The sequence below is a fragment of the Canis aureus genome, chromosome 23 (genome assembly GCF_053574225.1).
Source record: "Canis aureus isolate CA01 chromosome 23, VMU_Caureus_v.1.0, whole genome shotgun sequence".
In the NCBI taxonomy this organism is placed as follows: domain Eukaryota; kingdom Metazoa; phylum Chordata; class Mammalia; order Carnivora; family Canidae; genus Canis; species Canis aureus.
Genome location: NC_135633.1, coordinates 17,060,211 through 17,077,047, shown reverse-complemented (window position 1 = coordinate 17,077,047; position 16,837 = coordinate 17,060,211). Strand labels below are relative to the sequence as shown.

The 16,837-nt window shown below is 43.1% G+C and overlaps 2 protein-coding genes and 1 long non-coding RNA gene across 24 annotated transcripts in view; 1 reads left to right on the top strand and 2 right to left on the bottom strand.

The window, feature by feature from the left end:
• IRAG1 (inositol 1,4,5-triphosphate receptor associated 1) overlaps positions 1-16,837 on the bottom strand; it is a 125,839-nt gene that overhangs the window by 62,813 nt on the left and 46,189 nt on the right. The gene's annotated exons all lie outside the window — the stretch shown is intronic.
• The window catches only part of LOC144294674 (uncharacterized), a 133,754-nt gene that overhangs the window by 104,696 nt on the left and 12,221 nt on the right, over positions 1-16,837 (top strand). For 9 of the 18 annotated variants that reach the window (XR_013362068.1, XR_013362071.1, XR_013362058.1 and 6 more), the window contains 2 exons: positions 3,351-3,423; positions 9,111-9,350. Coding sequence is in view for 5 of the 18 variants with exons in the window: in XM_077866512.1 (XP_077722638.1) it covers positions 3,351-3,423; positions 9,111-9,150 (113 nt within the window). In the remaining 13 variants the exon portion in view is untranslated. Of the gene's footprint in view, positions 1-3,350; positions 3,454-7,128; positions 7,237-9,110; positions 10,376-16,837 lie in introns of those variants that run through there. The other 9 variants (XR_013362063.1, XR_013362066.1, XR_013362050.1 and 6 more) reach the window with 3 other exon arrangements.
• Positions 3,342-16,755, bottom strand: LOC144294676 (uncharacterized). Its single transcript, XR_013362076.1, has 3 exons — positions 16,583-16,755; positions 15,860-16,044; positions 3,342-3,466 (listed from the first exon to the last, which is right to left on the bottom strand). It is a non-coding gene; the product is annotated as an uncharacterized LOC144294676 (long non-coding RNA).

Below are 16,837 nucleotides of genomic sequence, written 5' to 3'. Positions count from 1 at the left end.
AAACATGGAAGAGTCCTTCTATTCCAGGTTGTAGTGAAATCGGTGTACTATTACACTTTGATGGCCATGTGAATGGTAAAACCATATCTGAATTTTAATAAATATTGATGAGCAAGTAAATGAAAGCAATATAGGATACATAATAAAGTCCATAAAGATGCACGTCAGCCTGCATTTTCTACACCTCAGTATACTGGTAATAAAAATAGGAGTAGGTGCCACCTACTACTGCAGTATGTCCATTTAAGAATTGTTCCTAGGTATGTCTGGGAGTCTCTCTAGGGGTTCTCTCATACTTCTCCTCATCATTTTCCTTCTCTTCTTTCCTGGCACCCCCTTACCAGTGTGTGTTGCCAGGGCTCTCTGTGAATACCCTACTGTTCCTGCCAGAGCCTGTCTCTCAGCACTCTCAAGCATGTCACAACACTTCCCACTGTTTTTATGGCTTCCTGGAGCTTCAGAACAGTGGGTTCCCATTGCCACTTTCTCTGGGTGCTGTGTCTTTCTAGAGCCTCTGAGCAATAAGTGTTCTTACTTCTACTGGCACTGCTGAAGCCATGGCCTGGGGGCTGCCATTGCAGATCAGGGCTAAGCTATGTTCTTGAGCATTTAGTGTGTAAGTATTAACTCCTTGCAAGGTGGGAAGAAGGCCCTCTCTCCTTTTCACATTATTACTTGTTGTTAAGTGGTTTCCATACAGTGCTATCTAGACTTCTTAAATCCTACAGTTTTTAGCAAAATCAGCTCTTCCCATTATCACTCCTTCCCCTCTCTTCCCTCTCTTGTTCTCAAACATAAGGCTGGGTAAACTGGAGAAGTGTCTCTGAGTCCCGCCAGTGAATGCCAGATCCCTGTGTTCCAGGACCTCTTCAGCTGGAGGGAGGTGCCGGGATTGGAGGAGGAAGAAGCACTTGGAATCCCTAGGCACGTTGAAGGGAAGTTGAGACAAGGACTTTGGCTGGATAGGAAGCTGTAGGAAGCAGTATTGCCTATTATAAGAATCATACAGACTTGTGCTCAAATTTCTGCTCATCATCCACTAGCTGTGTCCTTGAGCAAGTTATTTAACCTCTCTGTGCCCCGTAATTATAAAATGTGATTCACCAGGTTGATGTGAAGATTAAAAATAATATTGAGAAAACACCTAGTACATGACTGGTATTTTCAATAGTTAACATTACTGTCAGATTACTTTTCTCTCTTATTCAACAAAAACACTTTAGTTACCCATCATGTGCCAAGAGCAGCTTAAAAAACAAAGACCCTCAAGACCTCGCAGTCAAGCAAGGGATACAGAGAAGTAATGAATTCTTATAATCAATTTAAGGTGATAAGAAATGGACCACATTCTGTGAAAGCTCAAAAGAAAGGAAAGAAAACTTATCAGGGGAGTTGGAAAAGACTTTCCAGAGAAGATATTTCAGCTAGGTCTTGAGGAATGAATGGGAGCTTATAAGGCAAAGATGTTAGGGGGAAGGTTTTGGGCAAAGGGAACAGCATTAGGAAAAGGCATAACTGGGCATTAGGGATTTATCAGTGTAATTGGAGCATGGACTCTGGGGTTTGTAAGATAGGAAATTTCAGGGATAGAGACTGCAATATTGTGGTTTATAATAAAATATATATATATATTTGGTCACTCAAATGACCAAAATATATTTTTTGTATACATTTGTTTTTCATCTTCACAGTTTCTGGCTTACAGCTCCCAATACCCTTGGAATTTCCTGAGCAATAAGAGAAAAGGGAAAACCTTTTGTTACAATATTTGATCTCTTGTCCTTAATTCCTAAATTCTCTTCAGAGCCATAAAGGTGAAATGGGTGGCTTGTTATTTCTAAGAAACCCTTTCCACCACAGCTGCGTTTACACTAATAAAGGTGACTTCTGCAAAGCATCTAAGTATGGAAGCTGGTTACCAAGGGAAACAACCATGGATAGAAGATTGGAACTTTCAGTCCCACCCTCTGATTTCTGGGGAGAGGAGAGGGACTAGATGTTGAACCAATAACCAATGGCCAATGAGCTAATTAATCATGCATACATAATGAAGCCCCCATAAAAACCCAAAAGAAGAAGATTCAGGAAAAAAAAAAAAAGAAGATTCAGACAGCTTCTATGTTGGGGAACCAAAACACATGCCACTGTGCCACATCCCAAGCTCCACAAGGACAGAAGCTCCTTTATTCAGCATCTCACCCTATATATCTCTTCATCTGACTATTGACTCATATCCTTTAATATCCTTTGTAATAAATCATTACTCTAGTGAATAAATGGGTTTTTCTAAGTTCTATGAGTTATTCTAGCAAACTATCACACCTGAGGAGAAAATCATGGGAACCTCTGATTTTTAGCCATCTGTCAGAAGCATAGGTGACAGCCTGGACTTGTGATTGTTGTCGAGGTGGGGCAGTAGGATTGAACCCTTTACCTATGGATCTGATTCTATCTCCAGGTAAATAGTGTCAGAATTGAGTTGAGTTCTTGGACACTCTGCTGATGTCAAATAATTGCTTGTTGATAAGGGGAACGTACAACACATACAAACACACACACACATGTTGAACTTGGGGCCAGGAACCTAATTTAGAGGCAATTAATGGAAGTAGAATAAAAGGTTGAGTCATCTTTTGATGGTTATTGAGTGTTATTCCAGTGAGTTTGATCTTTGTGGCTTTGTAGATGGTGAACACTGAAGATCAGGTTGAGAATAACTTGACCACCCAAAGAGAGAACATAGAAATGTTGACAGGAGATCCATTCATGGATAATCATGGATCATCAGCACATTGGTTGAGATGATGGAAGAGGTCCAATTATTACAGCATCCATCCTCCTCCTAGGAATTTTGAGAAGATTCCAGGAAATTGGAGCTGTGTTACTCTCCATTTGGATACCCACAGCTGACCAAGGTGACAGGGAGTCAGTATGATGCTTGTGGCTGAACCAGGACTGGCCAACCTATACTCACAAGTCTAGAGCTCCAGTCCCTCAAAGAACACAGATATCCGTCCTTATGCCAAGGACTTGTTTTAGAAGAGATCCTCAGGAAGCTTCAAAAAAATGAGCAACAGCTCTTTTGATGGATACTATAAACTTGGTGGGTTAATGATGGTCACTCTTGGTGGTCACTTTGTCCTTTTGTTACCCTGTGTCTCAGTTCCCATAAGTATAAAATGATGAAAGGCCTGCTCTGTCTCAGAAGAAGTTTATGTGAATAAAATGAAATGATGAATGTGCATGCACTTTAATAAGTGTCATATGATCTACAAATACCCATTAATCATAATTATCATTAAAATGATTGATGGCTTTACTCAGTTCTCCCCACCTTTTGTCCCCTGTAGGAGGCCAGCAAGCAGCAGAGAGGCTGGAACCTTCCAAGGGGCCAGGAGAGAAGCAGGAAGATCTTGGATCATGGTGAGGGGCCTGATGACACACAGTGGGACAGTATCCAGAAGAGCTGTTAAGGTCAAAAAGGGGAATCATGGTGTCAAAGTGGCAGGTCATGGGCTGAAGCTGGGGCAGGTAAGGCCAGGAGCAGGTGCCAGGCAGAGCCAGGGCTCTTTACTGGGAGAACTAGTAAAGAGGGAGGAATGGAGAGATTTTCTATTGTGTGGGTTCTCCAGTGAGCAGGAAGAAGGGCTGAAGTTTTTCCAGAGGCTTCTCTTCATGTCACTACAAGGGTTTCTTGTTGATGTGGTTTCTTGGATCTCAGTTAGGGATTAGCCTATTCTCTGAGCTACAAATTCTCTGAGGTACAAATTAGAGACCTGGAGAGCTGTTTATTGTGAGTAGTTTTTGTAAGTTTTTATATTAGTTGTCAACATTTTATAATTGGAAGAATTCCCATAAAGGTCTGGATTTCCTGCTTTTCCTGAAAAAAAAAAAAAAAACAAAAAACAAGAGACCAAGCAATATTGGGTCTACATTTCTGCAGAGTAAGCCTTGGTCTGTTTCTGCTGGCCTGCTTCAGTCAGTTGTGCTCCCTGCCTGGCTCTGAAGGCATCCAAATAATTGCCCCTTTGGTGCATGATTCTTAACCTGTCTTGGGTTTTCTGGAGCACGGGAGGCTTATGCTTAAAGCCTCCTCCACTTATGACATCTTTTTAAAAAAATAGCCACTTTATTAAGGTATGATTGACATATGAAAAGCTATACATATTTAATATATACAACTTAATGAGTTTAGAGCTAAGTATACACTTGTGAAACCCTCATAATTTATGCCATAAACCTATCCATCACTTCCCGAAATTTATTCCTGCCCTTTTATTTATTTATTGCTATTATTGTTGCTATTGATGTGATAAGAACACTTATAAGATATACTCCCTTAGCAAACTTTTAGGTCTACAATACAGTATTGTTAACTCTAGGCACTAAGCTATACAATAGATCTCTAGAATTTATTCATCTTGCATAAGTCCCATATCCACTTGATGGGTTTCTTTCTATATAGCTTATGGATAACTGCTGCCATGGAAATTCCATTTGAAACACTTAGGTTCTTAGAGTATATTTGCAGTTCCTTCCCTGGGTGGAGTTTATTTTTACTGCAATAATTTCAGGTCTAGAAATTAACTTATTCATGTTTTTCATATTTAAAGAATTTCTTTCTTGTATGAATCCTCGGGTGAGCAGGAAGACATGCACTCTGGCTAACAGATCATTTTCATGCTCATTATATCATATGGTTCATCCATCCCTTGGGGTGGGCTTTTATGAAATTCCCAGCCAGCATTAATGTAGATGGTGCAGGTCTACATAAAAGAGGCAGGAGAACCAAACATCACTTTCTTCATGTTGCATTCTGAAGAAAATTTGTGGTAGTACTAATGGGATTATAATATATACCTCCAAGAGTTTCATATATTCAGGCTGCTAAGTAAGTAGAATACAATTCACTTGTTGACCTAATTTTCTTAACACACTACCTATTTCCCAAAGCAATTTGAAATAACTAGCAATAAAATCTAAGATATAAAAATAAGCCATAAAAATGGGGAGATAGTTTCATAAATACTAATATCCCTAGGAGATAAAAAGAAATGCACGCTTCTCCTAACCACCTATGATTTGACTCTGAAGTTAAACCATTTGACCTGAAACCTAATGAATCTGTGATCCATGTGGTCCAGGCCCTGAGAAAGATTGATTTAAAGAATTATTTAGCAGACAAAAAAAGCAATACAAAAAGAATTCCATTCTCCATGCTTACCTCTCAAAGGACATGGAATGCTAAATCCCATCCTCTCTGACCTCTGCCCTTTGACTTTTCATTTGCTTACCCTCCCCACCTAAAGCCTCTCTTCCTCCCCCTTCCTCTTCAATTTACTCTTCCAGCTCCATCCAGTTACTTATTGTACAGATTGTCTAACCTTTATTTTTATGATTGACTCAGTTTTCAAAAGTCTTAGAGTCTAAGAGAGATCGTTCTGTACACATTGTGCATCATTACACTTTATTCTCTCCATTTATCCAGCAAACTTACCAAATGCTTATTATGTATTATGGTCTATGCTAGGGCCTGGGAAGAGAAAAGTGAGTAGGCAGGCCTCTGAAATGCTTCCCAGTTAGCACAATGGGATGTGGAATGGGGAAAGTACCCCCATCCACACCCCCATGTACTCACCCCAGATAGCCACCAGGGCCTGGTACCCTTAGTGTTGACTGTGACATAAATGGTCTGCAACATACTGGAGGAGCTGCTTTCTGTTGGAAGTTTTCTCTGCCTCCTGGCTAAAGGCCACTTTCAGCAAAGCTCTCCTGAGGTGGCTGTCATGTATGGGGCTGTAGGCACTCTCACTCAGAGAAGGGTAGAGGTCCTCACACAGAAACTCAGAAACAAGCCACAGGTGGATAGTGCCAAGCATGGAACCACAAACACACACAATTCAAAGCTGCTTAAAAACCAGGAGGCACAAAGCAATCAGGGAGAAATCCTCTAATCCCCTGATGGAATGTCCTGGAATGCTCCTCACTCTCTCCTTCCAATGTGTGCAAAATATACAGAAATAAAATCAAAGTGTTCTTTCCCTAATCAGTACACAGAATGGTTGAACAAGCTCTGGGCAAAACTGTTTTTGTGGGGAACATTCAGTCTTTTGTGGTCTGTTTCAGTTCAGCAGGCACTAGGGAGACAGGAACCTAGGAAAGTGTGGGGAGATTCCAGGGGCCCTCTGGAGTGAATTCCACCAGATTTTGGTGTGTGTGGTGAGTGTAAATACTCCTCCCTGCTTGCACTCTGAGCTGCCAAACAGAAGACAGGGCCTCAAGGAAGCTTGCGGTGTGGTGTGTCCAAACACGAGTCTGCCAGTGAAGTTACCGGCTTTAGGACTTCAACAGCCTTGGGCTTGGGAGCCACAGTAATTCATGCATGATAAAGCTTCTCACTTACTAGCTGTGTGACCTTGGGCAAGTTACCTTGCTTCTCTGTGCCTTGGCTACTTCATCTGTAAAATAACTATCGCTCAGGGTAGTCACAAGAATTAAATGATTCATATGGAAATAAGATTGTCAGTTAAAATGCAAGAGGTTCAGCTATATTTGAACTTCAAATAAAAAACAAATAATTTTTTTTAGTGTTGAATGGGTCCCAAATATTGCATGGACATAAATGTATTTTTCACTTGCTAAATCTACAGCTCCAGATGGAAAGCTCATAGAAGAGCACCTGGCACTTAGTAAATGCTCATTAAGTGTCAGATGTTACATTCTGTTATTGTTATCTTTGGGGCTGAATTAATTACTTTGGAGTTTGGTTTTTAGGAGATTGTTCTTAGTTTTGAGTCTGGCCAACCATTGGAGTTAAATCAGGAGGGTCTCACCTTTCTGGTCATGGAGCCACAGAGCACCTCCCCTGGGCATCTGACCACACAAGCTCTAGTGGTCTTGTAATCAGTGACCTTCAGAGAAGCCCATCTCCAAAGTCACTTTTGCCTGGCTCTACTTCCTCTCTTACCATCTGCTTCTCAGACCAAATAGAGATACCCTTTGTGGGTTACAGACACAAGAAGCAAAGGGGCAAATGTGGGTAAAGGAGAGTGACAGTTTCTTGGACCTACTATGTGTGGGGCCCTGTCAAGACACTTCTAGTATGTTTCCTTACCTCATCCTCTCTAGCAATTGTGCAAATGAACTTAAGGATATCCAAATACGAATTGGGGATGATAATGCCTCCTGATATCATCAAATTGTGAAGAGGAAGGTGAAGGCCTGAGCATGGAATAGGTGATGGATGCATTTCTTTTCTCTCTTTCTTCTCCTTTAATCCCTACTTTACCAATGAAAAAAACAGACTTGTACAGAGCTGTACAACTGGTAAATAGTGGGAAGGACTACGCACCAGGCCTGTTGGCCTTTCCACTCCACCATGCTACTTTTACAGTTGTTTCCCCTGGTCTTTGGTCTCACCTCCCCTCATTCCTGGTATGTGCAGGACATTCTGACACTCCTCCATTATTCTTCTAAGCTGCCCCCTCCCTCACAAACCCCTTCCTCCAGGAAGCCCTCCAGCCAGTACAAGTTAGAACACATAGCTGGAGGAAAGATACCCTTACCTTCTCATGGGCCCAGCCTCCCTAGGGGTCCATTTCCTTCCCTGGAGTCAGCCAAGTTCTGGGGGCCTGGGCCGTCTCCCCATAATCTCACCCTATAATAAGCCAGCAGGTCACATTTTGTTCTCTTTAAATAAACCTTATAGAAACATTTAAATGTTTATTTCACTCATAAATTCCCAGGAATGTGCAACAGTTTCCTAACTGCCTGGGTGCAGGGATAAATATAGGCCAGTGTCAGAGACGGGAATATTATCTTCCTTTCCCCAATGTCACATGACTAGGCCTGGACTAGGAAGCTCTAAGCAACAGCCCCAGCCCCAGCCCTCGCTGGGCTGGGGAGTTTATCTCTTGCACTTGGGCCCTGGCAGATAACCTAGGGGTGAAGGACCCTATTAGAAGCCAGTGTGAGGTAATAAAGCTGGGGAACCTGAGCTGGAATCCCACCTGATGACCTTGGGCACTTTATTGAACTTTTCAGAGTTTCATATTCTCAAACATTCCATGGAGATAATAACCCCTATTTTCCAGGCTTGTTTTAAGGATTATACAAGATAAAGCAATAATGATGCTGCTGCTGATTGTGGGAGTGGTGGTGGAGGTGGGGCTCTGTGGTGGCTGTATCTCCAGGTCCCTCTCTCATAGCCTAGAGGTGGCTGTATCTACAGGTCCCTCTGTAGAGAGGGGTCCTGGCCACAAAGAGAAGTTGGTGCTCTTGTGATAGGATAAAAGGACTCTGGGGACTCACAAGAAAATGATTATTCCAGCAGCAAGTCCTAAGAGCATGGGAGAGAGCAGAAATGCCTCTGCCGAAGTCTGCTGGACACAGGGCTCCTCCCTGCCAAGCACTGAGGACCAGTTCCTGGCTCTCCTAAAGCTCCCCAGTGCCCACCCTGTGGATTCCCCCTGTGCACCCAGTACCTGCCTTGCCTCTGGTGAACTCTCTTTCCTGGCATTGTCCACTCTATTTCTAGAAGCCAGGGATCAACAACCACTAGATTATCCTGCCTTTTTCATCACTGGTTTCACTCTCATGGTTTCACTCTGTCTGCCAACAGACACCTGGAGTGTAGAAATACATGCAATGCCTATTAGTCTTATTCAGTGGAGAGTGTATCACCCAGCCAGTCATTTATTCATCATCATCTTCTATCCTCTCCTCTTCCCTCTTTTTCCCATGTGCCTCCATTTCTTCCTCTCTCCAATCCTGGCATTTAATCAGCCAGCCAATTATCTACCCAACCTGTCACATATCCATCCATCCATCCATCCATCCATCCATCCATCTACCTGCCCATTTATCCATTCATCCATCCTTCCTTGAGCTCCTAACACATACTAGAGCCCATGCTGAGAACTGGATATACATTCATAAAAGACACAACCCCTGACCTAAGTAGCTTATGTACAGATGGACAGGGGAATCAGAGAAACAAAAAGTAAGCTACTTCTTTCCTCACTATAGGAACTAAAGACAAATAATTTTAATATACATTTCTGTCCTTCTGTAATAATCAAAATTTCCAAACATTTTCTGCTTTCTCTTAGGTACTTCCAAAGCTACAATCTCACAGTTCTTACTCTGTGACCAGAATTACTAGAAGCCATCCTGGTGGAACTGTTCTCTTGGCCTTTCCAAGTTTCTTTTCCATAAAGTATAGGGCATCAAGCAACTGCTACTCCTGCCCCCATGCCTGGGGCCATTGGTGTCCATGACACAGGCTTTACTGCTGGGTATGGCCAAGAAAGGAGGCAAAGCTGACAGAAACACTTTAGCAGGAAAATCAGGTTTGAATCTCTACTCAACCACAATACAACTATGTGGCCTTTGACAATTATTTACCCTCACAGAGACACAGTTTCTTCATCTATAAAATAAAGATAATAATAATATCTACCCCGAGGGAATGAGACCATATGGCAGGTGCCCAATAGATGGCTCCAATATCTTGTACATCAGATCTTAATGTTTTACTGATAATTCATTTGAAGACATTTCATTGAAGATTTTAATTGAGGCTGCTCTTGGAAAAGGTAGTAAGTGGATAAATTCAAAATCCTAGATTAGACATTCAAGGTACTGGTCAGTTTCTAGTGTTTGGATTGTACTTACCTACAGTTTTCTTATCTGTAAAATGGAATAATAATCATACCTACTTCCTAGAGTTGTTGTGAGCTACTGCATATAAAGTGCTTAGAGCAGTGCCTGTCACATAGGAAGCCTTGGGCCTTGGAAGAGTTGGGAGCATGTCCCCACTCTGCAAAGCTATCACCAAGTTCCCAGTGTTTTACATGCACTATCTATTTTGTCTTCATTCCATTCCTTACAGGAAATTGATTCTTTGGGTCCCAAACCTTTTTCTCACACATTTCCCAAGGGGTCTCTGAGGAGGTATAGACAGAACCCCAGGTTGCTGGCCAGTGAAGACAGGGTGTAAACAGCCAAGGGAAGGTAAAATGAAGAGAAAAGCTGGCAACCTACCTTCATGGTAAAGCATATTGTTAAGCACTAGATATTCCTGGGGATAGCATAGACCAATGATCCCCCAATTCCTTTTCAGAGAAGTTTATAAGGGAACACAAAGCAAATTAGATCAGAAAAAAAATTGTCATTCGATTGTAAATCCACTGGGAGGTAAACTCTCTGAGAGTAGGGCCTTGGTTAGTTAGTGCTTAATAAACACTTGTTGAATGAATTCAATAAACATTTACAGTTAACTCTTGAACAACATGTGTTAGACTTACATGTGTTTTTTTATAGTATGGTACTGTAAAGTATTCTCTCTTCCTTATGATTTTAATAACATTTTCTTTTCTCTAGCTAACTTTATTATAAGAATACAGTATATATAACACACAAAATATGTGTTCATGGCTGTTTTTGTTATGAGAAACCTTCCAGGGCAGCCCGGGTGGCTCAGTGGTTTAGCACCGCCATTGGCCTAGGGCATGATCCTGGGGACCCAGGATCAAGTTGCAGGTCGGGCTCCCTGCATGGGGCCCACTTCTCTGCCTGTGTCTCTGCCTCTCTTTCTCTCTCTGTGTCTCTCATGAATAAAATCTGAAAAACAAACAAACAAAAAACCTTCTATATAGAAGTCTATAGTAGTCCATTAGTAAAGTTTTTCGAGAGTCAAAAATTATATAGATTTTCAACTGTGCAAGGGGTTTGGTGTCCCTAACTCCTGCATTGTTCAAGGTCAACTATATTGAGTAAATTCAATTCTATATTTATTGAGTGCCTATCACATGTAAGTGAATAGTTATCCCTTTCTTGTGTACTCAAACTCTGTTGCAGTATACTGGGGAATTTTCTGGACTAGAAAGAAGAAAAAAAATTCTAGCCTTGTTTCTTCAGTTTATACCCATGAGGCAGTAGAATCTTGCTGCATCCTTGTTATGTCCTTTGGACAACTGACTTAACCTCCCAAACCTTCATTTCCTAATCTATAAACTACATATAGTCACAGCTAATTTATAGGGCATTATGAAGGTTATCTGAGACAATGAATGTAAAGAGTTTAGCCTAGAACATGGTAGGAGCCCCATGTTTAGCTTCTTTCCTGCATTTGGATATAATACCTAACTGCTCTGAACTTCTAGTTCCCTGGGGATGATGATCACTGTCCTCACAGTCAGGTTAGGGCATCAATCGCAGTAATATATATAAAAACTTTTTGAAAACTGTTTTGTGCTATACTAGACTGAGAACCTATTAGGAGCTGAGAACCTTGCTTGGCACTGTACATATTATTCTGGTAATTAAAGTCAAGTTGCCTGAGGTTTGATTCTAGGCTCAATGACTTAGTTGTATTAGCTAGTACACATTATTTTTCTGTGCTTCGAGTCTTCATCCCTAAATGGGGATAATAATAGTACCTATCCCACAGAGATATTCTGAAAATTAAATGAGATAAAGTGTATAAAAAACCTAGTACAGTGGCTGGAATATAGTAAAATTCCCTTAAAAGTTTACTGTTGTTAGAAGCTATTGCTGTAAGGCTCAGCTTACAGATGAGGAAACAGGCAAAATGAGTAACTCACCTCAGGTCCCACTCAGAGATATGAAGTCTAGCTCTTTCCACACTGCCACACTATCTATACCTTGCATCCCAAAGAAATAGAAGCATTTCCTGCCCTTTCCAGAACTTCTTGGCTGCTTAGAGAAGCTTGCTTGGTATTTTTCTCTCCTAAAAGGACAGCTGAGCAAACTCCCTCTGGGTCCAGCCCACTGACTGATGGTGGTTAGCCAGGATGGGTTTCCTACTACACCGACACAAACAGGGAGAGAATTCCAGATTTGTCATGGCAGCAGCTACGTGATCTCTAATTCTGAGCCAAAAGAGGAGGCCCAGCAGCTTTGTGGTCAGAGGTTCTAGGAGCTCCACAGCCAATCCCTTGCTTTTAGGGCCACACACAGAGGGCTGATTCTCCAGAGCACATTCCAACCTAATTTTCAGTTAATCAAAAATTGAAGGTGGGGATAGGGGTGGGAGCGGAGATGCCACTGGTTATTTGAGTGCTGCGGTGATATTAAGTCAACAGGATGCTTCTGTATAACAGGGTTAAACATCAATTTGTCTAAGGGATCAGAAAGTGCAGCACAAAGTAGGCACATAGGGAGATGTAGAGAGAGAGTAACTTGTGTGTGGCTGGAACGAGGAATTACATGGTGGTCTGTGTTTCTAGGAGTCCATGTACATCGAGTTGAGCTGTTTTATTGTCTGATGGCTAAAAAGGAATGAAAAAGGCATAGGCAGCACCATGTCTCAGCAGGATGTGTGACATGGAGCTGTATTTTCTGGCCCCATGGGCTCAGGCATCTGAGTGGATGGCAAGCAGAAGGAAGACACAGCAACACAAGCTGCAGTGCTTTGGAGTGTGCATGGCAGTGCATTTGCAGGGGCCCAGGTTGGCCATCTCAGACCAGGGCTTTGAAAGCACAGGACAGTGTCTCCCTAGCCTAGGCACCAAGGGATCTCATAGAGGGCCCCAGAGGCAAAGCTAACACTACTTAGTGCAGGGTAGAGACTTAGAGCATAGGCTCTGGGGCCAGACTGCCTGAGTTCAAATCCTGGGCCTGCTACTTATGAGCTATATGATCTTGGAGGAAGGTACTTAACTTCTCTGTGCCTCAGCTTCCTCAGCTATGAAATGGAGATGATGGTACCTACCTCATAAGGTTAACTGAAAATTAAATAAGTTAATGCAGTAGAATAGTACCTGGCATTAAGTGTTGTAGACAGTGGAGATGGGAGTGGGAGTTGGCCAGGGAATGGTAGAAGGGGATACTGGAACAGATGATGTGAATGATGTGAGGTCTGCTTATGAGCTCATATTGACCTGCACCTAGGGGCTTCCAGAAACCCCTGAAAGAGGATGGGGGCTGTCTGAGTAGAAACTAGAGCCAGCTGTTAGAGCTAACCAGAGCCTCTTTGCACCCTCAGGTTTGCAAGGCATTTCTGAGGAAGCCATGCTGTTCCAATGAGTCAGCTTTCTGATATGGTTTCTGGTCACAGGCCAGGAAATGGTTGATGTCCTGGTCTTGCTGCTTCTGGGGCCCAGAGCCAGGTGTGGTACTCCATGATTAGGAGACAGGTGGGTATGTCCCCAGAAGAGTGGTTTGGGAGCAAAGCCTAGAAGAGCTTATGGGAAGATGCATACACTGCCTTCCTGCATCTGTAGGTTTTCACCCCACTATAGGTAGTTGTGAAGGGCAGAACTGAGAGGGAGTCACAGGGAGGCAGTTGCAGCTTGACCAGCAAGCAGATCTGGCCAACTACAGCACAGACTTCCTTGTGAGGTGGGGAGTTCCCCTGTATGGAGCTACTCCTGCAAACTCCCAAGACCCATCCCAGAAGACTCTGGTTCAATAGGCTTAGGCCTTGGCAGAGGAATCTGGGTTTAATAAGCTTCCAGGTAACTGTTGGGGGGTGGGGTTCACACTGTGCAGAACTTTGCCTGCCCAGGAGGGGAGGGTCTTAGATGAGATCTAGTATCCCTTCTAGCTCTTAGCTCTGATAATCTGTCATTCTGTGTTCCTTTAAGGTGCCAGGCTTGTATCCTGACAGCTTTTATTCCTATCAGAACCTCTTGGCTAGAAGCTCATTCCTTTGAGCCCCTCCTTGTTCTACGACCAACCCAGAAAACACACTTAGGACACAACCTCACAGAGTGCATTGTCCGGAAGTTTTATTTCTTTGTGGGTCTTGATTACAGCTTCTGATTAAGGACCTCGAGGATGTGTGTGGCAGCTGGGGGAGGGGTGTGCATGCAGAAAGAAAAACAGGATCTAGGTCTACAGCATTTGTGTTTTTGTGCAAGAAGGCCTCAGCTAGTGTTCATGTCAGCAATGGGAAATGGGGGCTGGGGTTTGAGGAACTAGAAGTAGGGCTGGACCCGGGGGAGCTGTAAAATCAGAAGGATGCTCTGGTTCTTTGCCTGCTTCACAGAGTGGGAGTTCACACGGTACTGGGAATTTCAGCCAAATCCTCCTAGCCAACCCTGCTTCCCTGGCTGCCCAGCTTCCGCTGCTCCCAGGGACTTGGGATCCAGCCCCTGGAGGCTCCAGTCCTGCTCACAAAGCCTGACCTTTCCCTGAGGCTGTAGCTGCCTAAGAAGCCCAATGTAGGTTGTCTGATGGGTGCAAAGAGGGAGGTGCTCTTCACTGACGATGCCTGTGGGCTTCTGGAGAACTCATGGAGGCCCAGTGCCAGTCAGTAAGGGCAGAGAATAAAAAGATACTGAATCTGATGTAGCCTTTAGTCTGCAGTCTAACCTGCCCCACTCTCATGGTTCCTCAGGCCAAAAAAGGTACTAGAGAGCTAGGCTAACCTAAGTCTAGAAGGCAGCCACTGACACTTGCCTTGAGGAAGAGATGAGGAACCAAAGGCACAAAAAAGTTAACAGACTCACACAAACTCTTTTGGCCAGGATGTGGAGGAGACCGGTTTGGTCTGACTCCAGAGTCCACAATCTTAAATCTTATGCTAATAATCCTCCCTTATAGGACCTGGGCATCCTGGCTCCAGCTCACCTGAAGTCTTCATGGGTCGTTCTCCTGCTGGGCTCCAGCAATACAAAGGCTATTAGTACCACAAACACTCCCTTTATTGTCTTGACTTCCTACAAGCGCAGAGAGAGAATTGTGGCATTTGAAGGACCTTCAGAGATCATGGGGGTCCACCCCCTCATGTTACAGAAGTCTGGTTCTGGTTCAAGGTCACAAGGAGAGTGAGCTTGTGGAAAGCTGGAATCTGGAGCTCCTGCTGTTCAGTGAGGGCTCTCTGACCCTGAACTATGTGATTAGCTCATGGATCCCCCGCTGGCTTGGTCGCCTGGAAACTCACGCTCACCTCTGACCCAGTGGAGCTGCACCTAGGTGTGATTTGAAGTTGTTATGGTCAGAAGGGTCAGCAGGCGTTTTTGCTATCTTGTATTTAGTCTCCTGAGGAGAAAGCTTACAGGTTCTTTTAAGTAGAGAGGCGAGATGATGAACTAAAGGTAAACTAAACTCAGTGTAAAAGGATCTTTTCACTAAGGATGGAGTTGCAGCTTTGCCAATCTATTTTAATTTTTTTAGGAACAGTTGTATTCTTGAAGAGCATGGCCTGATAGCTGTCTGGGGGAGCTAGCTAAGATTTGGGAAGGGCCATGGTAAGAAGGAAACCAGGGCTAGGGAGTAAGGATGCTAAGGGGACAGAACTCAGGAAAGCCATGACTGAGGAGAGGGAGCAGTCACATTTGAATCCAGATGTGGATGTTTCACTTTATGCTGTCATTCCCTTCTTTAATCTCCAAACTTTTAGTGGATTAACACATTTTTTTTGTTGTTGTTGTTGGCTACAACTTACAGTCCACTATTACCAGTGATTTAAGGGAATTGTCCACACTTGGTTAGGAGCAAAGTAGAAAAGGAGCAGCAGCAGAGCCCCCAGTTTGGGGAAGACCAGACATCACCCGTAGAAGAGCAGAGAAGCAATCTAGAGCCACCAAAAGCAACCGAAAAGCAGAACCTACCAGGCCCATGACATTCCTGGAAGAGAGGTTCAATAAAACACTGAGCTGGCTGCCTGTGGCCAAATGGATGGAGGCTTGGCTCACTGCCACTTAGAAATTCAAGGGCTCGCCAAGTCTGCCAAGTTCTGCAATATCTCAATCCCACAAGTTTGGGGTAGAGAGATACAAGAAGCCATTCTTTTCTAAGTATTTACTATCTGAGTTCCCACAGTTATGACGTGCAAGAAAACAAATGTCATCCTAACATGAAAATGTTCACTGAGAATCTGCCCGCTTACCAAATTAATGCTCAGTCATACATTCTTCCTTCACTTCACAAGTGTCTGTCCCTTCTGGATGAGGTCAGTTTCAGTATAATGGGGTGGTGCAAACCAAGTGCAAGTTCAGGAAATCAAAGAAAACAGTGTTGGAAAACTTCACATGCAGGGTCTGGGCCAGTGAAGAGCAGATGGAGCTAGAGCAGCTAACGAAGAAAAAATTACAAGGATGATGCAAGATGAGTTCTTTATGAGAAAATGATGTGCATATTGGAGGATCGATAGAGGTCCTTGGGAAAATGAATGAGGCCCTTAAATATTTCAATACATAATCTCTTAACAGAGGTGCTATAAAGTAAAATGTGAAGGATGGGGCTTATGTGAACAGATCATCATGTTGGTATAAAGAATAAATATACCAACGCCAAAATCAACACAATTAATTCTTTGTTCCTTCTAAAAAAGTAGCATATAATCAATTTTTTGTTGTATATATACATAAATTAATTTGATTTCATAATTTCATTTGTATAATACAATCCCAATGAGACCCTTTAAATTCTTTTATCATTTCTCTTATTTATAATACAATTCTCCTGAAAATCTTTTCCACTATTTTGATCTTCATTTTAAGTGGGCTCAGTTTAAATGGCCTTTTGCTGATAAGCACAACCCTGACATGATGAGGCCCTCTGTGCTTACAGTTCTCCTCCAAGTCTTTCTCCATTCTAGGAGGGCACTTACAGGGTTAGGTGGTTGGACTTTCCAGGAGACCTCAGTAAGACACAGCCTAGGAGGGTCTGCTCTCAGGATATGTGGGGCCTTGGCCAATTCAAATGAACTCTGGGTATTTATTCCTCAGTGTCACAGCTATATACCTTCCCCAGGTGCCCACTGCAGCTTGCACAGGCTGTCAGCAAACCCTCTGGCCAGGCTGAGAATTGTGACATCAGCCCAGGGCACTTGGCTTGGCCCCGGCCAGGCTAACTGCAGGCAAAG